Here is a 22,315-nt window from a genome sequence, read left to right as displayed (position 1 = left end):
ATAGGATATTGTAAGAGTTTCGTTTAGTGACGTTGTGGAACCTTAATACAGCTACTTAGAGGGATAATTGATGTATTGTAACCGTTCCTAAGTACCTGTGATAAATTAGTTTTTCGGTTAAGATACAAACGCGTTTCTCACGAAGGAAATAAAACTCACTCCTCGAGTCGGCCTCCTCTAGCGCTAACGTGTGAACCGCAAGGGTGGTACGAGGTATCCGCTAGTCTTTCCTAATCGGGCAAACGTCGAAGGTTGGAGGTGGTAGCTTCTGCCGGCTAGGAAGCGGGTTCAAGGTAGGCAATTTTTATGGTAGTGAGAAGAAGCACAATGTCGAACCATTTTTTTTTTTTCGTGGTCGTTTCAATGCCGGCCGTAATTCCTGTCGGTTAATCTACCGCGAACGATTAATTAAAACGTTTTTACTGGAATTTTTGCAACTTTTCGGCTGAAGTTCGTTATCTATCTGTTCGTAACTTGCACTAATCGGACAAGAACAGCCCAAGTCTGCCTTAGTGAGAATCATTAATTAAATAAACAATGCTCATTATTTGTACTCTCTGAGTACCACCAGACGATTGCGTGTCGCTCTCTGACAATGCTACGTAGGCTCGGTGAAATAGTGTATTATAAATAACACATAAACACTTAACACCTTCGTAAATCTTCTGATTATCTTATCGAGTTCTTTGATTTCAGATAACTGCCACAATATAGAATGGGCGAGACTTTTATGAAGGGCACATTCTGTCACGATGCTGTTCTGAGCTAGTGGAAGAAATGAAGTGTTCCACGGCAATTTTGGTGTTCGTTAGTGTTTTCGCGGCAGCCGTTTTGGCAGGTAAGTGGCGGGCGTCGAATAGTTTTGACTTCGAGGAGATTCGTTTAAAAATGAAAAATCTAATATCGGGATTCATTTTCAATTTTCCATTGTCAGTTTGCGGTTGGCTCAGCGCCAAGATTAGATTTTAGACGGGGCGAGATTACCTCGTATAGCTTTATAATGGATTGGAGGGATTCCCCAAAAAAACAAATTTTCAAACTTTTCTAATGCGTTCGAACCGTCGACATCGGACGTTTCACCCAACTTCGTTGCACTCCCTTTTCGGCCCTTCAACGACGGGAGCGAGGTTCAGGGGAGGACCTCCGCGTTCCCGCAAATCTGGCCTCGCACGGACAGACGAACGTTCACAGAGGTCATTTGAGGTGAGGCGATTTAACCGTTTCCCCGCAATCCAGCGGTTTGAACACGCAACGCGTCCGATGGTAAACATGGTCTTGTGACAGTCCAAAGTTGCTTCGTTTAGAGATGCGAGACTTCAACGAAGATTTCCCTGTTCGATAACGAGAACAATCTGAATCTATCTCTCAAACTGTGACCGATAAACCCCTTCGATGGTCCAACGTCCAGAGCAGTCAAGGATCCAATGCAGGTTGCGGAAAGCGGAACTGCGTTCACGAGTGCGGTATTCTACCGAGCGAACGCCGTTCGATAGCCAAAACGGCCCTCTCGAGGATGAAGTTTGACTGGCAGGTCTTGCGAGAATCCATTCAGGCTCCAACAGGGGAAAGTTTGAAATAGTCAGATACGAAACGCGATAAAAAAAAAATCGCAACTTGGCTTAGGGATGAGGTACGTTAACGAGACTGTCGCCGTTCGATGGCGCAAGTGGCCCTCTTTGAACCTGCCTAGTTTCCGATATTCTATTCGTAAGGCTGCACGCCGGCCCAAGGCCTCAAAAGGAAGGCGCTCACGAAGCAGCTGAATTAACACAATTTGCGAGAAATATCGTAGCTGTAACTAGGAACGGAGCGTTTCAACGACGTTTTTCCAGTTCGATAATGAAGTCGCCCCCCAGAAATCCGCCCGCCCTTTCGAATTTGACTGGTGGGACCGGTTCGAGTTTGCAAGGGGGAAATTTTGAAAATAACCAGCTGCATCCTGAAATTTTCAAAATGAGACGTTTTAACGAGGCTCCCACCGATCGGCGCGCAAAACGATCCTGACGCTGCGGGATTCCCCCAGGGGACGACAGTGAAAACAGCTCGATCAATGCAATTTAAAAAAATCGCAACTTCCTTTTAGGGATGAGACGTCGTGCCTGCTTCGGCCGTTGCGCAGTTAAAACAGTTCTCTGCAAAATTGGACTTGCAAGTTATTGCGATGGTCAGAGGCGTGCAAAGAAAGTTAAAAGATGCAAACGGATAAATGGTGAAATAAATTGAAAAAAAAAAAAATCGATTTAGGAAAAAGCGATTTTACGCCTTTACAGCTCTATCGTCGCGAGATTGCGCTGTTTTCCTTGAAATTTGTTCAGTAAAGCTTGCGATGGTGCGAGCTCGCGAGACGAGAGATCAGCTTAACTTTATTACAACAATTTGTTTAATTTATTAATCCCCTGATAAGTAAGAAGATTCGAAAAGTCTGCGATAAATTTTTATAAGATTTGTCATCTCCCGATATCAAATATTCAAGAAAGCTGAGAATTTCGCTAAAAAATACTTCTGTAATTTCAAAAATTCTCACAGTGATAAAACGTGCACATACGTGTGAATATCTCGAATGATTAATTCCACAATTTTAATAAACTAGTAATTGATATACTCAGATAGCGAATTGCATTGTTATTTAATTAAATTAGATTAAACGCTCACACGCTTTAATTCACAAACAAACCACTTGACTGTTAAATATAACACCTATGAGACTTACCAAATTTTCTTTTTTTTTTTTTACAAATTCGAAATTCCCCTTTTTGTTATTTTCCGAGAACCGTGGAAACTCAAAAATACCGAGGGAATTTTACTCAGCAAACAATGCCTTTTATCTCTAATCTTAAGTTGGCGATTCCCGCAAACGCAACACGTGATCATCTATCGTTAAACAGACCCACAGTCACTATCAGGTAGAGTGAGTAACGAATGCATTTGCAGAACCGGAGGTGGCCAGGAGGACAACAGAAATTCGAGAAACGACCTCTGGCGCCAGCGGTCCTCTTGAGAACGAAGTTTCATTGGTGTCTACGGCGGTTGAGGCGAACGCCGACGGCACTTGTAATAACTCAAATGGCGGAGGAGGTGGTGACGACTTCCCGGGATTTCTCACCGAGGAACAGCAGCGTCAGGGCGGGATCGTCCTTTGTGCCCTGATCGCAATTTACTGTTTCACCCTTCTGGCAATCGTATGCGACAAGTATTTCATTCCTTCGATAGAGAGGCTGTGTGAAGTCCTCAACATCTCAGCTGTAAGCAAAATGTTCTCGATCACTCCGGAAACTCATGAGATAGTTGTTGTCAGGACGTGGGAGCTGCCACCTTCATGTCCGTGGCCACCTCTTGTCCGGAGTTGTCCACCAACTTGATCGCCACTTTCATCACCAATTCCAATTTGGGGATCGGAACCATCGTAGGGTCTTCCATGTTCAATTCCTTGGGCGTGGCTTCTATTGGATCTTTAGCCGCGATCAGGGTGAGTGGACTTCAGCGTTTCACCGAATACTCTTACTTTCGCAAAAGCGTCAAAGATCTCGTGCGTTTCGGACACGCACGGTAAGGTATTTCATTCAAGGTCTTAATGGGTATTTTGTCTGCAATAGCCCATCAAGCTCGACTGGTGGCCCGTGACCCGCGATGTCTTCATTTACATGGTGGCCATATGCATCCTGGTCGCGATCGTCTGGGATAAAATCGTCTACTGGTACGAGGGCCTCGTGCTCTTCATCTGCTACTTCCTCTACTTCATCATCATGTTCCAGAACCCCAGAATGTCCGCCTTTGTCAGAAAGCACTTTGAGAAGAAAGATGTCTCTGGTTAGTTTACGTTCCCTCCAAAATCTCTTGAAGTTAATTAATTAGTTTCAGCCGAAGGCGACACAGACCTAGAGAAAGAGTACAGAAGGGATTCGGTGAGGGCCTCGGTGGCTTCAGCTTTCGGGTCGTACGTGGAGGAGACCAGAAGGTCTGCCTTTGAGAACCCTGAGGAGTTTAAAAAGCATCGGGAAGCTTTGGAGCAGGAGATTATCGAAAAGGAGAAGAAGAGCCCTTTTTTGATTCCCGCAGGGGGCTGGCTCACCAAATTCATGTTCTTCTATACCTGGCCCATTAAAATGGTTCTGAGACTCACCATTCCCAATCCCAAATTGCTACCCAATTGGTGGTGGGTAACTCTCGTGCTGTGCATCTTCTGGATTGGTGCCAATGCTTACGTGGTGTCGTGGATGGTGTCTATTATCGGTAAGTACGTAAAAGGGCAATTGATAACTTTCAAATGGTTTAATATTAGGAAATGTCTTGAACATCCCTGACACGGTTCAAGGAATGACCATCATGGCAGCCGGAGGTTCTCTTCCCGAATCACTGTCGATTGCCATCATGACCAGGAGAGGTCAATACTAACTTTCACCACTTTTAAATTCCTGTTAATCTCTTAATATTTAGGTGAGGGTAAAATGGGCGTTTCAAACTCGTTGGGAGCAAACACCATGAACATCCTATTCTCCCTGGGGATGCCTTGGTTTTTCAAGACCATCTCCATGGGCGCCAACGAGAACGCGTTCATCCAGATCGAATCAGGATCCATCATCTACACCATTACGGCCCTTCTTCTCGTTGCCATTTTCCTCTACGTCACATTGTATTTCAACCATTTCACCCTTTCCAAGACAACCGGGGTCATTTTGATTTGTGTATACACCGTGTGTATTGTCATGGCTTGTCTCTCTGAGATGGTGTTTTTCAAGCAACAATGTGAAGAGAACTGAGAGACTATAAGTATGATCTTGTGGGACTAAGTAGCTGCCTCTATTAGATTTGTGAGCAATTGACTCGAATCTCGATGGTGTAATATTAATTTAGTGTATATTATGATAGGAAATTCAGTTGGGAGGTCAATTGCTTATAGACAAGATTAAAAATTTGCAATACTCGACTGCGCATTCGTAGCTTATTTATTTACGAACGTGGTTTGTTCAATTGAAGAATTAAGGTGTGGTTTCAAGTAATTAATTTTCTTTAATTGGAATTGGTCGTTTTCCAATAACTTCCGAGGGTTTCAGTTAAAGAGAAGTCATCTACATTCTAATTATCCTCATCAAAAGTGCGTAATTAAGTATGTAGCATTATTGAAATTTTTGTTATTGTTTTGTTAATAGTGATACGATAAATTATTAATATTGAACGTTGTATAGCATTTTTGATAATAAAAACACGTGTTCGAAATGTTATAAAAGTCATATTGTTTTAAAGGTCGTACGATGAGTGAGTGACTGAAATAAAACCATCTAAAACCGGCTTCCATTTTCGAGTTGAGGAAATTTTTGACAATATGATGAATGAAAATTAATGGAATTGATAGCAATTTCGAGGAATTCTGGCTTGAGTGGAAAAATATTCATAATTTTTCGAATCTAAACAATATTTTAAGCGATTTGAACGCTTTAAAAGCTTTGGAGTAAAGCTGTTTATTAAAGATTTTGACCTGTAGGAACGAGCCTAGGATATTCGCTCTAAGGACATTTTGGGTTATAGGAAGAGTCCTTGGAGATTTTCTTGGGATTCCAGATTAGCCTCGTAGATATTTGTTGAAGCTTTTAACCATTTCTAAAATCAACGTACCTATTTTTGTCACGAGGGGGATCTTCCCATGGCGCCAGACTGGGATTTTTGGTTAATGTACTTGGAACGAAATCACTCCCTAACTAAAACATCAGGGAGTTATTATTCTAGCGATGTGAACGAACCCATTATGCAAAGAAAATACCATGAAACTACTCAAAACCGCTGGTAAAGCAAAAAAAACTGATCTATCAGAGAATTAGTTAGTAGCGCATTCCGATAGGTGACGCTCAAGCCACCTTAACTCGGTTGAAAAGCAATAGCTGGAGCCAGCTAGATTTTATTTATTTAATTTTATGCTATAAAAATATAGAATCGTTGTTTAAAAATATTTAACGGTGTCTTGAAGAGTAACTTAAGGTAAAAAATAATGGATTCTTGTTCGTTACGACGGTCCCAAAAGAAAATTAGTGCAGTGAGGACAACCAGTTTACATTTACAGTGAATTTATTTTAAGAGAAGTTTGTTCCTAATTAACATATATTCTACGTAGCATTCTTGCACTGCTAATTAATGAATTTTATACGAATTCAGTAATAAAACTGCACCGGAAAAGGCCTATAAAACATAAAAACCATTCACCCAGATATATAGTTAGTAGCGTATTCCGTTAGATGGCGGTAGAGAGTTCTCAGCTCAGTTTCTATCCGACAGAGGGTGCCAGTTAAATTCTTCATTATTCTGAGCGAAGGATTTCAGTTGATTAAATCCGTAATTAAATGCGGTTTTTTCGCATTTTTGAGTAATTCTCAGGACCTGTGGTATGGGTATCATTAAGAATCGCATTGAACATTGATCCAAAGTGGATCTCTTTGATGAAATACGTACTAAATTTAAATAGTTTGAAGATTTTCTGGGAAATTTCTCTCGATTTCCCAGCAATAAAACTCGCTCTAAACAATACACTCTTTTATTGAAATATCTTCTACTGAATCCTCAAAACCCATGCATCGTTGCTATTAACCGAAGCTTTATCAGGCAGCTGAAGGGACACGACTCCTTCCGCTTTCGTCCGGGTTAAATTCTGATAGGAGTCCAAGAGATTTACTTCAGTAAAGGTGGTACACAGCTGATCCACAGCTCCCAGCTCCAACGCCCCGGTTTGGGGCCAATTCAGAAATTCTTCTGGGTAAACCACACCCCGCTGGTCAACGTGTCGTTTTGGTATTCCGTTGATAGCGTCTCCGTTAATAGACAGCCACTCTCCAAATTGGAGTAGACGTTCTTGGTAAATTGCACCAATGTGTCCCTCTTTGGTTGGTCCTACATTGATGAGAGTGTTCCCTCCGCAAGCAACGGTTTCGATTAAGAATTCGATCAGTTGTTTCGTGGTGGCGTATTCGTCGATATTGAAGATTCTTCTATATCCCCAAGAGTGCCAGTCAGTAGTGATGGAATTCTTCCACTTCAAGGGTAGTAAATACCCTGGGTTGTATCTATCAAGGCAGGTGCGGATGTCTCCGTGCTGGCAAGTCACATTCTTCCCCCATCTATCATTAACTAAAACTGTCTTTCACTGGACTTTCATCGAAAAGCCACGCTAGAAACTTGGTGGACTTCCAATAAGTGTCAGACATATCCCCATCTCCATCTGACCACACAACATCTGGCTTATACGTATTGACCAATTCGACCATTTCTGGATAAATCTTTTGGTCTACAAAATAGCTAGTTCCATCAGGCTTATCGGCTACGTACGTGGGATGGTACCACTCTGATAGGAAATGATACAGCCCATACTTAAGCCCTGCAGTCCTCACGGCTTTTCCAATCTCATTAACGAAGTCCCTAAGCGGTCCTTGGTCTACAGAATTGAAGGAGTAGGTACGTTTCGAAGGCCTTAGCGCGAACCCTTCATGGTGCTTGCTGGTTAGTATTACGTACGTTGCTCCGGCCTTTTTGGATAAATCCGCCCATTGCGGAGCGTTGAAGGACTCTTCTGTCAATTGAGCAGCGAATTCCTAGTACGTGAAGCCTGGAGAGTAGTTTTTGCAGGACTTCTCTGTAGTCAATGCTCTCCCAGTTTTCCTCCACTGAGGAATGGGCTGAAAACGAGAACCAAAAGACGTATTATTGCCCTGATGACGAAAGAACCACTGTTTTTGTAAGTAGCTGAACAATCTTTTTACTGGTGCGGTAATAAGTGTTTTATCGCATTAGATTAAATTGTTTTCCTCTCCAGAAACAATAAATCTTAACTCAAAAGTTTTCAATTGCTTAGTTACAGGGCACTTAAGTGGCCGTTACAGTATACACACACATCGTTTCTGATGGTTCATGCAACTTGCAAGTTTCCAGAAACATGAAAACGGTTATGAATAATTCATGTGACTTGGATTAAATACCCCATGATATTCGTTCTGCGTGGTGAAACTAAGATAAAGGTGAAACTAGTGGGGAGTTTGGTGGAGTCTGGAAATGGAAAGTGAAAGCGCATTTGCCAGCTTTGTCAGCCGATGCCAGAACGTTTTGCCGCCAGTTTCCGTTCAAAGTTCCGAATAAACGCTCGAACGCGATACGGCTTTAACGGTTTATGAGAGATTTTATTGTTGAAAATATGGAAATTTGTGCTGAAAAATCGCATCGGAGCTCCGAAAAGTGGGATTTCTAGACTCGACATGCAGGTTCAAGTGCGGGAAAAGTAACTGTCCAGGGATTTATATATTATTTAATAGAAGGTAAAGTCAAAGGTTTTTGATAGCAACACTTGCGCGTTTTCCCATGCGAAAACTCCGCTTCGGATTTTCGAGAATTGAGGCTAAGATCCTCAGTGCTCTTTAACGAATTTGTTTAGTTTAATCCGAGGTTTAGCTCGGCGGTGCACCTCTAATCTGAAAGCTCAAATTAATATCTGGAAAGTTTCAGGCGTTGGATATTTAAAGTCGTCCATCAGTACGGTCCTGATTTCCAAGGCTCTATGTTCAAAGTTTCATGATTTATAGATGAGAGTCTGATTTTTGAATTAATGTTTAGCTCAGCAGCTCAGCTCAATTTAGTATTTTTTTAGCTTTAGGAATTGTTTCCCTTGGTTATTATTAATTTTTTATCAGGCTAGTTAACGTGCTCCCGGCACAAATTTCAATTAGGAGAATTGGAGGAATTTTTCACGTTTAATTCTAGATGCTATTCAATAACGAGGCTCGATTCTAGAAGCTGAACGCCCATCCATCTTTTACTCATTTAAACCATGAGCGAGTGTCAATGATGAAAACGTTTTTACGCCCGTTTTATTCCTCTTTTGAAACTTTCCAAGTACGCTCCTGATTTCCGGCAGAAAGGGCTGAAAGTGTCGGGATTTCGAATTGAATTTCTGATGTTTCGTTCCGTGGTTGATTGAGTGTCACAGTCCGATTTTGAAACCTGCAATGATCTTTCTTTCGTCCACCCTCTACTTTTTGTTACCATTTCCCTCTCTGCTATATTGGCCCGGTGCGGGCCCGATTGCACCTGAAAACTTCACAGTTCGAATCAAAATTCCCATTGACCATTCGGGAAAATGTCGATTTTGGGAGCCGCAGCGGGTTTTCTTCCGAGATTTTTGACTTTAACTGAAGCAAAAGTGGTGAACCGTTCGCCGCTCGCCCAGTGCCGTTCCGATTTCCGAGGCTGCAGTTCAAAATTTCGGTTTTAACGCTGAACCCTCACGAAGTTCGCCCCCTGGAAAATTCTGGCAGCTGCAGCGATTTTTCTTCGAGTTTTGGACGTCGGACGGCACTCGTTCGCTTTGTACCGCTTTCGAAGGTGAGTCGGCACACTCCGGATTGTCACGGATCGGGGTGGAAAATCTGGCTGGAAAATGCAATTTTTCGCGGGGAAATTTCCACCGTTTGGACATAAAAACGGGTCTAATGCGAACTTACTCCTTTGCGAAGAGAATCCGGTAAATCACGTCGCGTACGGCAGTTTAAAACTCCAGGTCTTGTTACACAAACTGTTTCCATTTACACTAAAGTATACCCCTAATGGCAAGTAGTTTCCAATTACAACTGTTAAATTCGCTTGCTCTGGGATATAATGGGGAGTCATACTTATCAGGTTACAGGACTACCTATGTTATTTTACAAGTTTATAACGAAAAGCAGACAGGAGGCTCGATTGTCCCTTAATACTCTCGTAAATTAATCATCCCCCATTAGAATTATTCTTAGAGTGCGTTCTGGCGCTCTAGAGGCATCGCCTGGGAGGTGCAAAGTTTACAGAGCAAGCATGATATTTTTTGCATGAGGAGCAGCCCTCCGAGGGGGATAAACGACGTTTTCCAAAGGGAGCTACCTACATAAAGCCTTGAAGCAAATTATCCAAGCTTGTCCATGTCAAAAGCATAACGTCATTAAAGAAGACACGCCCCGTCCAACTAATTAATACAGTAAGACAAGTTTAATGGGCGATTTTCTTCCTCGGAAAGCGCATTTATTATCCAGGTTTTATGAGAATAATCTGGAACCCCCCCCCCCCCTCCCCCTCAAATTCCGACTTCCCAGCGATCTGGATGGATCCTGACGTCAAGGCAATAGTTTTTTGATGGATTCTCGCGTAATATTTGTCCGGGGTTTATTGTTTTTTAATAATATGTGCCCCTGCAGGAATGTTTGTTGTTGACGTCGAATGCGGTGTCGGCCGATCCCTGAACAAACTGTCGGCTTCATATCGGCCGTCAGCACGTTATAATAATCGAGTTTTATCGGCAAAAATGTCTCGAATTAGTTATCTAATTTGTGTAACTGAATATTAACAGCTTCGGTTTATTGCGGGGTGCTTATTGGGAAAACAGCAATAATTGCCTTTGATGTGGATGCGGACCCGAGGGTCGAGCTCCGCCACTGAAACCGACATCGCGGAGCTTTCTCAGGACTCACCTCTCGTTGGTCCGGAAGCGCTCCGCGAACGTCCAAAAGTCTCATGTGACCGGTGTCCCTCCTGATTGATTTCCGTTATTCAATCAGCCGTAATCAGTTCGGTTTTAATTTCGTCGCTTGCCCTAATGGCCGGCTTTCCCTACCCCAATTAAGAGTCAAGGATAAATTGCACAGGTGTCAATTAGAGCCGAAGATCTCCCGTAAACGTTCCTATTTTCGGTTTGGGCTTTCGTTGAAATTCATTGAGTGTGATTCGACAAAGAAAACAGCACAACCTTGCCGTATGTGATTCCGGACTTCCACCGGATCGGATGCGGAACACTAGGCATCATTTTCTGGATGCTTTTCACCTACCGAGCATCCAGAAAAAAGCCGTTTGCATGTCTATCTCAGCTCAACGATTCCCTTTGAATAAATTGGCCGGTGAATGAGGGAATTCGATTTTTAATATAAACCTCCCCCTCGTTTTTCTCATATTTTTCTTTCACTGGCCTCATTCGCAAAGGGACAGTAACGGCTGGAAACGTCAGGCAACAAGGGAAGGCCTAGCAATGACCTTCATGGAAGATTTTTCTCATTAGGTTAACTTGCATGCTGGAAAAAAGTTGTACCGAAACTGGTACGGAATTGAACAGAATCAATGCCGTAGGGGTATTCAGTTTATCTTACTTTGCAGATGACCGCTCCAGGGACCAACCATGACTATTTGAATGCGAGCACCTGCGGCAAGACCAACGAGACAACCAAGGGTAAACGATAGTTGCAGATTTTTCATTTTTTTTTGGGACGCCACTGAAAACTCTGCGTTAAAATTTCAATTAATTTGTAAATATCGTAATATGAATGTTATTTCATGTCAAGCGCCAGGAATGCCTCTAAAGGGGGTCGATAAACTGAAACAATTTGACGAATCTCGTTTAAGGGTGCGTTAGAGATTCATTATAGCTACAACACCCTCCAAAAATCCACAAATACCAAATTCGCCCTAAATCGCGAGCCAGAGGCATCTAGCTAGAGTTGCAAAATTGAATTAGCGCTTCAGGAGATTTCTGCACATTTGGTACCACACTTCACGATACCATTTTAAGGGTGGTGTCCGGAGATCTTCGACAATGCCCTCTGCTGGCCGTCAACCCCTGCCGGAACCCAAGCCAACCAGTCGTGCCCCCGTTTCGAGGGCTTCAACACCAATAAACTAGCTTACAAAGACTGCCTCGACAACGGGTCTTGGTACGTCAACCAAGACAACATAACCTGGTCCGATTATACTGGATGTATCGATTTTGAGTCCCTAGAGGTCAGTAACGGTTACTCACCGCGATCGGAGCAAACAAACTTGAATTTTCAGTTCTACAATTTCATCAACTTCCTGTACATCATCGGATACTCAGTGTCGCTGGCAGCCTTGGGGGTTTCTCTAATCATCTTCTTTTCATTCAGGTATATTTAGGATCACCCTGTAAATGATTTCAGAAAGTTGGATAGGTACGAATGGTATTGCAGAGGGCTACGCTGCACTCGCATCAAAATCCACGTGCAGCTCTTCCTCTCTTTCATCTTCAACAATATCACCTGGGTTATTTGGTACAGGAAGGTGGTAGCCCAGGTTGCTACCCCCTTGCAGAACCCTGTAAGTATCACCAAATGGGAAACGATTAAATTTAGGCCGGTGGTTTGCAGTTTTGGTGTCAGATACTGCACGTTTCAAAGGAATACTTCATGGTGGCCAATTACATGTGGATGTTCTGCGAGGCCCTGCATCTGCACTTGGCCCTGGTGGTGGTTTTTGTGAGGGAGGAACGCACCACCAAGTGGTTCTATGGTATCGGGTGGGGGTTGCCCTTTTTTATAGTGGTGGTGCACAGTTTGATAAGGGTGTACTATAACAAAGACACAGATTTGTAAGTGTAAGCATAGGAATGGCGAGCTAATGTGGCTCTATTTAGGACTGGGAGGATGCATAAGTTCTTGCTGGGGTCTGTGACCACCTAAGCTTGCATAAAGAGGATTGTAATGCTCTTTTAGTTTCGGAGATACCGCCCATACCTCTCATATGTAATTCTGAAAAAATTCTCACTTTTCAAACTTCGAGATCCGGTATCTGAGAGATCTCCATAAATCTACATAAACTGTGCTGTAGTATCTCTTTGCGTTTCCGAGATAACAGAACATTTGCACAAACTCAGTCCTGAATAAAGTCGATCAGTCTAGAATATGTGTGAATGTATTGTTTTTTCAACTTTACATGCTGTTTTCCCTCAGGGAGATGTGGTATTTATCGCATCATCGATTGTGCTTTAGTAAAGATTAAATCGGTTGTCCCGCATGTAGCACTCGGGCATTAGGAAACGTCATGAAGAGTTGGAAGATATGACTCAGTTAACCAAAAAAGCCAAATTTATTCCCTTTTTGCTTTTTCAAGAGTTACAAAGGGAATTTGTAACGTTCGAGAAAAATATCAGGTCTGGGCTCAGGTATCTTTTCAATTTTTCTCGAGCTAGGAAACTCGTCCTTTAGGGATGCAAACAAAGCGATATCCTCCTTCCTAAAGGTTGCTTAATTTCTAGATGCTGGCTGCACGAAAACGCCTTCGGATCGTGGTTCATCAGCGTCCCCATAGCCATAACTCTGACGTTTTCCATTAGTAAGTGCTCTTTTTAATCGAACAGCTCTGCAAACACACCTTAACAGGTCGCCAAAAATCCCTTCGTTTTCCAACTTCTCCTGTTACGAGTATTTTCTTAAACACGAATCACGAAGCTCAAATATTTGTTCGGGATAATCTAACAACTCTTTCTGCACGGTAACGGTGCTTTGCGATGTTACAACCCCGCAATGGGGCATTCTTTGCAGTTTTCCTCGTCAACATTCTCCGAGTGATTCTGACGATAATGCACCCAAATTCTCCCAATCCCGCCCCTGTAGGCATCCGGAGGGCGGTCAGGGCGGCCCTCATTCTCACCCCTCTTTTCGGACTGCAATTCGTCTTGATCCCCGTGCGACCCGACACTGGACACCCCATGTATTATGTCTACGTTTACACCAGCGTCATCATTATTCCTTACCAGGTGAGTTATTATTTCAGGGCTGTTTTTCGCTTTAATTCTATCCACCACAGACTTTTCTATAATTTGAAACAGAAGCAATTTAACTTGTTAAAGTCGGGGGCGTACAGAACGTAAATTGAAAGTAGGAAATATCAAAAACACAGCAATAAATTGGAAAGAAAAGCCGAAAATTGCCGGTTCTTAAGCGGGCGTGATGCGTCGGTGATTTGATACGTGTTAAGGGCCGTAAGCTTGCCTATAATGCGAAAAATTATTTTCGAACCGTAGCAAAAGCAGGGGCGCACCGAGGCAATTTCGACTCGAAGAATGGGCGACAAGGGGGAGAGGTGGAAGAATTTGTTTTCAAAAATTGCTGGGTCGGTGACGGTAAAAAAAAACAAATGATAGAGGCTGCAAGTTTCGAAAATTCCCGGATTTTAGAAGACGGTGCCACGCTAATGAGTGCAGCAGGGTTTCATTAAAATTTACGCGAAAATTGGAAAAGGAGTGAAAATCTCTGGGCCCCGAAGCTTCGAAACACGCCACTGTTTCGTCATATTCAATCGGACCTAGATGCGGAAGCCCTGGAGTCTGGAATCATGAAAATCCAGTTTGCGACACTTTCATTTTAGAGCACGGTCAAAGTCATGAAAAGCGGTTTCAAGTGAGCCCGCATCTAAGAATTTAGAAGAGATGTCACATGTATAGAGCTCGTTTTGACGATAAAATTGAGTTGCTGTTGCAATAGCTTTAGAAATTCCCAATATATCGATGCTCAGAGATTGTGTAATAAGTAAGGAAAGTAGGTGCAATCACGTAGCGACTACTGGACAGTTATGATTATCATAAGGAAATGTCGTCGTCTTCCCCGTCATATTGCCAACTTGAAGGCGATTAATAGGGCAGTTGTAGCCCAATTATCGTTTTTTCCTTTGCCACATTTTCACTAGGTCTGCCATAGTTAGGTGCAATTAAACGGGATTAGAATCCTTTTTTAGGGTAAGTAATGCGGGGAAATGCGGCATTCGGCCTAAACTCCCAAACGGACTTCGGGAAAACTGTTAATAGGGGGAGGACTGGTCATTTTCCAACTCTTCAAGCCGTAAAAGCGTTTCTCTTTAGGGCCTATGCTGCGCCATTTTGTTCTGTTTCGCCAACCATGACGTGCATCAAGCCATCAAGAGGAGCTTCCAAAGGAACTTGACGCGTCAGAGCACCAGATGGAGCAACTACCAGACGGGCGACAGTGCTGCCGCGGTGTTCATGCTCAACGGCAGCGGAAGCAATAACGGAAACGTCGTTCCTTTGCTCTCGATTCGTCGCAAATCCATCCAGAACTCAGTGAAGGTCTAAGGAAAGGTGCGTTTGAATATGTCTTCATTTTATTAAATATTTAGCCAGTGGTCGAAACGGGAGGACAATCAATGTTTGCCTTCCTTCGGTTCGTAAGAGTGAGTATGTCTTAGAGCACAGAAAAGCGTCCGAGGGAATCAGGCAGACGTCCTCTTAGCAAAAAATTCTCGGCATGTCGGGCCCGCTCTAATTAACTAACATGTAAATGGAGGTCATAAGAGTGGAAATTTTATGCAGGGTGTCCCAATTTTTGGGGAACAAACCTTGATCACGGTTTCTACACAGAAAAATAATCTTAGTTTGCCGCACGGTACCTTTTTCGCTGCTGTGCACGCGCTGAAAGTTGGGACACCCTATATACCCTCGCCCAGCGGCTACCGGACACCTTTACTGATTTATCGTCTCTGGTTATTTCAGGATTCAAGAAAGTCGACTTCGCCAACCCATTCCGGTCTTATTAGTAAGAAATTATGTTCATTTTAAGTGTCTAAATGTAGCAGGGTAATAATAAAACAAAGACTATCGCAGTGTATCTCTAATTAAACCGTTTTCCTGGATACTTGGTTTCTGGATGTAGGGGAAACTATTGCTTAGATCTTGTACAACATGAGGGAATTTAACTTTATTAATGTTTACCAGCTTGTGGAAATTTCCAGGGAGAATCTAGAACCTTTATTAATACTGCAGAAAGTCTGTAGTACGTTGTTTAGGGGTATTTCGTATTTATTTTTGTATACAAAGGGCAACTAACAAGACGGTGTTTGAGGGCGGTATTGATGATACCGAGAAGCGGTAATGCGAATTTACATTATGTGTAAATATTGCTGTAATTCTTTCGGTGTTCGATGTAAAAATAGACAGGATGCTCATCCGTTTGTCGAAAATTGTGTTTTATTTGGGCCGATTGCGCCGTCGTGGGGCGAAGGGAAATTCGGGGAGTGAGTGCGGATGAAGGACTGTTTCTATCATCGATAAGAAAAAGTTACGAAGCGTCGGAAATTCCATTAATTGTTCGAATCCGAAGTCTTTCCTTTATCGAATATCTGCGATATTCGAATCTGAGGCAGGCCTAGCGGAACGTTTCCGCAAAGGGCATACTCTGGGCCACCCCTCGCGTGCGCGCCCATGGCGAAGGCGCGGAAGCAAAAAATTCCTGAATAAAAGTGAAAAAAAGTTTTGACGTGCATCCTCGCAACAGAAACCTGAACAATTTCTCGAAGATGTATGAATAATCATACTCGTTAAAGGGGACAAGCTCGGGTGGAATTTGTCTGAATTCGAAAATTCGACTTTGGGGCGATTTCGTACGTTTGCCGTTGAAGAGGCTCTAATGACCTCGGCAGGTCTTAAGGGATACGAGTTCGGTTAAATTGGGGCGAAACTGCGAAATTTTGCGCTCGTGCATGTATCACAAAAATCCGAATGGCTACTAATTTCACGTAAATCAAATTTTTTTACAGGAAATTTACTTTCCCCCGAACTTATCTGGCAAGATAATCCAAGATGATTCACAGCTCATCAGTGCAACGCTTCCTCTCCTAACGCGTGGCGATGCGATACTTGAAATTCGGTTTTTCACACGCACGAATCCTCTTGAATGTCACTTCCGCAGGATTTTCTGCAATTACGATGGAATGACACATTTTAGGAGATTCGGCATTTTGACCCGCTTTGACTTGCTGCACGGTGACGCGCGCGGGTGATAAAGAAAAATATGTTCAATTGACCGAAAGCTTTACGTTTCCATCAATAACAGCATTAAGCACTTCCCGAGTCATTGTTAAGCGATATTGAGAAATTTATGCGGTCTAAAACAACATTAAAGGAATTGATCCGCGTAGTCGCCTTATCTGGATAGATATTGGTTCAATTTATCAAACGCAAACCTGATTATGTCGGCTTAATTCTTATGCCTACGTGTGTCCCACGTGAGATTCCATTCAATTTTAATTCGGCATTTTCGTGGATGAATCGCTCAGAAAAACCGGTGCAAGTTTGAACCATGCAGCTTTGTTTAGGTTAACTGATGGCACATATCCAGGAAAGCTCATTCAACGTAGTTCCAGACCAGGATACAGTGGTAGTAATTGGCGAAAGCTCGTTCGTTCGCGGTTAAAATTAACAACGGTGCGTTGTGAATGGCCGAATTTTTGAGGATCTGATGAGAAAATACCGAGCGACGAATTAGATCGATTTCTTGACGGGTCCATCACCGATAGTCTCAGACACCGATAGTCGTTTTCCTAGTTGAGAAGAAGGAACTATGTCGTGTGTTGGAGTCCGCCTCGAGGATGGACGTAAGATCGATGAGGTGAGTCGAGGACAAATCGCCACACATTTGAGGTGAAAGAATTGCGATACTGTTTGCATAGTCGTCGTTCCGCCCCTGCTTCTTCCCCCCGCGAACACGCTGTCCAGAAACGTTCGATTTCTCCCCTCATTAGCAATATAAATTGTCCGAGAAGGACAGAATTGTAATTTGCAACGTCGGTAAAAAATGTCTCCTTTTGAAGCGGAAATTTTGCTTATCCCGACCCGGTAACCATCCGGAGCTTCCGGAATTACAAATCGAGTCGATACTCTCGCTTCTGGAGCTTTGACGAGATTCCTGGATTAACAGGTGCCAAATATGGACGGCATAATAAAGCAATCAGCAAATAGAATTGACGAGTCGCGTGTTTGCTCTTGCAACATTTGATTAAACAGTTCGATTGCTTCTAATCCCATTTCAGTCAATATCGGCTAAAATTGGGCAACATTTCAGTTCCGTGGATAGTGGTTGTTGTTCGAAAATTCTTTCTGTTTCCATATTTGTTTGTGCCAGAAAATCGGTTTTTTTGCTCGTGCCGTCGCAGGCGTGGAGCGGGCCGTCGATGTGAGTTTTTCCACGTTTAACAGGTCGTGTCTGCACGGGGGCCTCAAGAAGATTTGAGGGACAGATGTAAATATTAATGTTTAAATAATAACTCATTCGAGAAAGTTTATTTTCATTCAAAGTCTTATGAATTTGTGTGAATGCTCCATATAAACAAATCTAAAAATAATACTAATACATTTGTGTACGCGGGTTCCGAAAGAACAAATTTCCGTCCCAGCTATATAATATGTAACTGATCGCACTCGAAAAGAACTTATTAAACGTGATAGATTCGAAGGTGCCTACGGAGCAATAGGGCTCTGGAGCCTGGAACGCGCGTACTTAATATCCAGAGTGTTAAGTACTATGCGGCGAAGGCGGAATGAAAGCCCTTTTCAATGGGTTCGAAACGAGTGTGGCGTGCTGCCCTAATGGCACCTGGCGAGGAAACTTCCGAAAATATCGCACCCCCGAAATTCTTAAGAAATCACGTTGAATGTGTTTCTCGAGCATTTCACCAAGATCCATCAATAGAAGATGTAGAATAGTTCTTAATTTCACTGTTTGAGACGTTGCAGGTTTACAGCATTGCGTTCAAAAAAAATTGGATAAAATCCCCATTAAACGATGCTACGCCAATGGTTTGTAGAACTGACAGCAAGCTACAAATTAAAAAATAATAATAAAAATAATATTTAACTTAAATAAAGTGTGCGGAACGTGAGTATGTAAAATAGGTAAAACACTCCGGAACCCCTCGCCTGAACCTTTGAAGAATGATAAGGGAATGAGTCACACAGGGTGTTTTACGTATTTTACAAATTCGCACTTTATTTCTGCCTATTACCGTTTTCAGGACAATTTTCTCTAAGACCCTGTGGACGGTGATAGTTTTGTCCTAAGGCCAGCGGGACACAGGACACAGCGTTCCTTCTCAATTTTCGCACCTAATTACGAATTTTTTAAGAAGTTTATTAAATCACGGAAAAGCGGCGGTCCGCTAATGATTTCGCAGTTTTAACTATTTCTCATTATCAAATAAACTGCAATCTAATCGATCGTAATACTAAAACGTATTAAACCTTGGTGGTAAATCTACATTTTCTCCCCTTAACCAGAAGTTGAAAGTGCATCTTTTCTGCACACTCGCGGGACGCACGTACTCCTGTCGCGGCCAATTACACACAACACAGAGGCGTACGTTCGCGCTCACCCGCGCCCCGATTTCCGGTTTTAAAGTGGTCCAAGTTTAAACGTCCTGCTTTGAGGGTACTTCATAAACACCTATCTCCGCACTAATCAATAAATCGCCTATTGACAACCTTAAAATGTAATCCAAACAATCGAAAACGTTATCTTTTAGGTTTGATGGAGCTAATCGACGCGAAATATCACTGACTACACGTTTTAGTATCATCGTACCCATCTCACTTTCCATTAACAAACAGTAGTTAAAGAGCGGTCAATTAGTAACCACGCCCAATCACGGAAGCTCAACGATGGGCGAAGTGAGAGAAACGAACTCGTGGGGCGCGTGCGGTAATACAACTTCTACCCCTTCAGGTAAGTTACCCGCCAAAAATTCATCATCCTGATAAATTTACCAAGAAGTGCGATCTTGCAGTTACGAACTGTCGGAATTTTCGATATGTTGGCCCTTAAGGTTTTGCTTTTCATTCGGTTATGCGCAACACGTCGTTTTGCCTTATGTCCAGGTACCTCGCTACCGATTTTTGATCGTTTGTTTACTGCTGATTTCCAGGGTACTGCCCCGAAATTTTCGATGGGTTTTTATGTTGGGGAGACACAGAACCAGGAACTATAGCCAATCAATCCTGTCCCAATAACATGAAAGCCCATTTCGCCTTTAAAGAGTGCTGGCCGAATGGCTCCTGGTTCACTAACGCTGCAAACATCACTTGGACTGATTATCAGCATTGCACTAAGACTTCCGACGAGGTTCTCGAGGTATTTAAGTCCTCACGTCTTCGACATCCTCCAGATCTTTCAATAGTTTTACAGGTGTATCAACTTTTTGTACATTATAGGATACTCCATATCATCCATAGCCCTTTTGGCCTCCTTAGTGATATTCCTGTCATTCAGAACCTTGAGGTGCACCAGGATTAAAATCCACGTTCAGTTATTCAGCTCTTTCTTGACGAATAACGTATTGTCCATTATATGGTACACGGAGATAGTGACCAAGGTGGCAGTTACCACGGAAAACCCAGTGAGTGCTCAAGATCGCCACAAAAGCGAGTTTACTCTCAATAGTCTTGCAGTTCTGGTGCAAGCTCCTACACGTAGCCAAAGAGTACTTTATGGTCGCCAACTATATCTGGATGTTCTGTGAGGCTCTGCACCTTTATATAGCCCTGGAACTGGTCTTTTTGAACGAGGAGAAGACCATGAAGTGGTTCTACGTCCTCGGGTGGGGGGTGCCATTTCTCATAGTGTTCGTCCACAATATGGTACGAGTGTTCCATAGCAAAGACACAGAGAGGTGCCTCATGCAAGAAGATTCGTTTAGCGCCTGGTTCATCAGTGTACCTGTAGTCCTCAGTTTGGGCTGTTCTATGGGTGAGTTTGAGATTTTTTAAATATTTTTTTATTGTTATCGTCGCGTCAAATATGCAAAACGAGGATTATGTGGCGTCATCAGAAAAGTGGGAATTTAATACTATTTATGGCTTGATCCCAACGGTTCTGGTACCCTCAAGGAAAGCAACGTAAGAACGGTGCGTTTCACCTGAGGTCAAGGGTTTTTCATACGATATTTTACGTATAATTTCCTCAACATATGTTTCCCATCCAGAACTATTTATAGCACAGTTTACCAATCTCCGACTGCAAATGAGCCTTCAGAAACCTCTAATCACGCTAATCGATGTGTTTATTTGTGTATACCGGGCAATATTTCTTATTTGACTAGCGATTACAGATCTATAGAATTTTGTAAGTGCCGAAAGCGATGTTAAACTTGCTTAATTTTGCAGTGTTTCTGGTCGACATCCTACGGGTTCTCCTGACCATCAGGAACCCAAGTTCGCAGAATCCGGCTCCCGATGGTATAAGGAAGGCCGTGAGGGCCGCCTTCATTCTCACCCCCCTCTTTGGGCTTCAGTTCATTTTGATTCCCGTGAAACCAGATTCTCAGCATCCCCTGTATGCTACTCACCAGTATTTCAGCATGATTATAATCGCCTATCAGGTAAGTTTTTCCGATTCGAAACATTTTTAAAATGCAAGTGCATTTGAAGTCCAAAATATTTGGTCGCGCCACTGGAGTCTCACATCAAATACTTCTGTATTTTTTTTTTAACGTTAGCTTCAATTGCACCGGGTGGATTTCTTGTGACTCAGCTTATGCGTATGTTTATTCGTAGAGAAAAAGTTGGTGCCGCCACTGACATCGATGAATTAAATATTCAGGTTTTTTTTTTAAGTTCAATGTCTTCTTCGCGTGCCACGATGAACTGCACTGGTATTGCCGAAATTGGTAGCACCGCTAATGCTGCAACAAAGCATTCGGCAGTTAATGCTGAACACCCCCGTATCCTTAAACGTTGAGCAACAAAATTGATTGCCGTAGTTGCTTCTTGCTGACTGCCCTGAACTTACTTTTAATAAAATTATATTTGCTGATTTTATTCGAAAATCATTACAAGGGAGATGTAACCCTCCCTTAAATTTTCCATGGGAAGAAGCCCACTCGCGACTTCAATTTGCAGCTTTATCTAGTTAAATCACTTCAGCCGCTTAGTCTCCTCAACAGATGTCGCTAAGAGAAGTTTCCACGGTATATTAAAACCGTGACGTTTCCAGGGGTTGTGCTGTGCCGCACTCTTCTGCTTCGCCAACCACGAGGTACACCAATCGATGAAAAGAAGCTTCCAGAGGAAACTGAACTTCCACAACACTAGGTCGACCAATTTCCCCACGGTGGATAGCAACGGGGCAATTGGAGCGAATGGGCATAATTGTACCGCTATACCTTTGTTGGCGATGCGCAAGGGCTCTGCGCAAATCGAGATTTAAGCAAATTGGCCGGTCACGTTTGATTTCATTGCCTTTCTTGAGTGTTTCACATCCCTATAGTAACTGGATAAAATTGTTATTTTTCGTTTTTTATATAGTGGCAATAAATTAGGTTTTGGTACCATATTATGCGTTCAAAAACAATGATATTCTCCCCCGATTACATGCAATTACGATTCGAGTCTTAATGAGCGACAATTAACATGTGAATATCCACATGAATGGGTTTTTCGTAATCAATTGCATGACTATTAGTCGAAGGAAGGAAGCTCGTAAGGCTCGCCTACTTCCTTCGACGAATATTCCATTTATCCACTAATCATAATAGATAATTGCACGAAGACGGCGAAACCAGAAAAATAAAATAAAAACAAAGATGTCCCGACCCACGGCAGTCTCAGTGGGGATGTTAGAAACTGTAAGATGCAGAGGGTGCAACGAAACATGCATTTTCGATATTGGATTAGCTCGAAGAAATTGGCATTCGCCATTGTCAAGAAGTGACTCTTACTTGATTCTGCACAATGGCGAAGGAGGATTACAAGATTCGA

The 22,315-nt window shown here is 42.8% G+C and overlaps 3 protein-coding genes and 1 pseudogene across 9 annotated transcripts; 3 read left to right on the top strand and 1 right to left on the bottom strand.

Annotated features, from left to right (window-relative positions):
* The first annotated feature begins 151 nt into the window (after positions 1-151).
* On the top strand, positions 152-4,970 carry LOC136341082 (sodium/potassium/calcium exchanger 4-like). Of its 2 annotated transcripts, none has more exons than XM_066285688.1 (8): positions 152-293; positions 697-838; positions 2,932-3,242; positions 3,296-3,466; positions 3,594-3,807; positions 3,859-4,230; positions 4,280-4,381; positions 4,435-4,970. In XM_066285688.1, the coding sequence occupies exons 2-8, from the start codon at positions 778-780 to the stop codon at positions 4,755-4,757; spliced, it is 1,554 nt and encodes a 517-aa protein (XP_066141785.1). In that variant the 5' UTR covers positions 152-293; positions 697-777; the 3' UTR covers positions 4,758-4,970. The 2 variants fall into 2 exon arrangements, with proteins under 2 accessions (XP_066141785.1, XP_066141784.1); XM_066285687.1 differs by having other exon boundaries at positions 3,853-4,230.
* A 1,565-nt stretch (positions 4,971-6,535) lies between these two features.
* LOC136341256 (plasma alpha-L-fucosidase pseudogene) lies at positions 6,536-9,636 on the bottom strand (annotated as a pseudogene).
* On the top strand, positions 7,683-15,722 carry LOC136341062 (calcitonin gene-related peptide type 1 receptor-like). 2 transcript variants are annotated; one of them, XM_066285650.1, is made up of 10 exons: positions 7,683-8,288; positions 11,143-11,215; positions 11,555-11,763; positions 11,815-11,906; positions 11,952-12,096; positions 12,147-12,367; positions 13,034-13,110; positions 13,320-13,534; positions 14,636-14,872; positions 15,284-15,722. In XM_066285650.1, exons 2-9 carry the CDS (start codon positions 11,143-11,145, stop codon positions 14,864-14,866), a joined length of 1,263 nt encoding a protein of 420 aa, XP_066141747.1. In that variant the 5' UTR covers positions 7,683-8,288; the 3' UTR covers positions 14,867-14,872; positions 15,284-15,722. The 2 variants fall into 2 exon arrangements, with proteins under 2 accessions (XP_066141747.1, XP_066141748.1); XM_066285651.1 differs by having other exon boundaries at positions 7,816-8,288; positions 11,970-12,096.
* A 1,093-nt stretch (positions 15,723-16,815) lies between these two features.
* On the top strand, positions 16,816-21,890 carry LOC136341094 (calcitonin receptor-like). Of its 5 annotated transcripts, none has more exons than XM_066285710.1 (8): positions 16,816-17,177; positions 19,087-19,286; positions 19,348-19,438; positions 19,486-19,691; positions 19,738-19,956; positions 20,009-20,306; positions 20,723-20,937; positions 21,173-21,298. In XM_066285710.1, exons 3-8 carry the CDS (start codon positions 19,372-19,374, stop codon positions 21,227-21,229), a joined length of 1,062 nt encoding a protein of 353 aa, XP_066141807.1. In that variant the 5' UTR covers positions 16,816-17,177; positions 19,087-19,286; positions 19,348-19,371; the 3' UTR covers positions 21,230-21,298. The 5 variants fall into 5 exon arrangements, with proteins under 5 accessions (XP_066141807.1, XP_066141803.1, XP_066141805.1 ...); XM_066285706.1 differs by lacking the exon at positions 21,173-21,298 and adding an exon at positions 21,552-21,890 and having other exon boundaries at positions 16,822-17,177; XM_066285707.1 differs by lacking the exons at positions 16,816-17,177; positions 21,173-21,298 and adding exons at positions 17,790-17,807; positions 21,552-21,890.
* Positions 21,891-22,315: the final 425 nt, after the last annotated feature.

The sequence above is a fragment of the Euwallacea fornicatus genome, chromosome 9, assembly GCF_040115645.1.
Source record: "Euwallacea fornicatus isolate EFF26 chromosome 9, ASM4011564v1, whole genome shotgun sequence".
Taxonomy (NCBI): domain Eukaryota; kingdom Metazoa; phylum Arthropoda; class Insecta; order Coleoptera; family Curculionidae; genus Euwallacea; species Euwallacea fornicatus.
This window is presented reverse-complemented; position numbering and strand designations above follow the sequence as displayed.

Excerpts from the sequence above, each read along its gene's own strand:
- LOC136341062 (XM_066285650.1), top strand. The coding sequence starts at position 11,143 with ATGACCGCTCCAGGGACCAACCATGACTATTTGAATGCGAGCACCTGC. Across the intron at positions 12,368-13,033 it reads TATAACAAAGACACAGATTT|ATGCTGGCTGCACGAAAACG; the intron begins GTAAGTGTAAGC and ends CTTAATTTCTAG. Across the intron at positions 13,111-13,319 it reads AACTCTGACGTTTTCCATTA|TTTTCCTCGTCAACATTCTC; the intron begins GTAAGTGCTCTT and ends CATTCTTTGCAG.
- LOC136341094 (XM_066285706.1), top strand. The coding sequence starts at position 19,372 with ATGTTGGCCCTTAAGGTTTTGCTTTTCATTCGGTTATGCGCAACACGT. Across the intron at positions 19,692-19,737 it reads CTTCCGACGAGGTTCTCGAG|TTTTACAGGTGTATCAACTT; the intron begins GTATTTAAGTCC and ends ATCTTTCAATAG. Across the intron at positions 20,307-20,722 it reads CAGTTTGGGCTGTTCTATGG|TGTTTCTGGTCGACATCCTA; the intron begins GTGAGTTTGAGA and ends TTAATTTTGCAG.
- LOC136341082 (XM_066285687.1), top strand. The coding sequence starts at position 778 with ATGAAGTGTTCCACGGCAATTTTGGTGTTCGTTAGTGTTTTCGCGGCA. Across the intron at positions 3,243-3,295 it reads AAGTCCTCAACATCTCAGCT|GACGTGGGAGCTGCCACCTT; the intron begins GTAAGCAAAATG and ends AGTTGTTGTCAG. Across the intron at positions 4,382-4,434 it reads TGCCATCATGACCAGGAGAG|GTGAGGGTAAAATGGGCGTT; the intron begins GTCAATACTAAC and ends CTTAATATTTAG.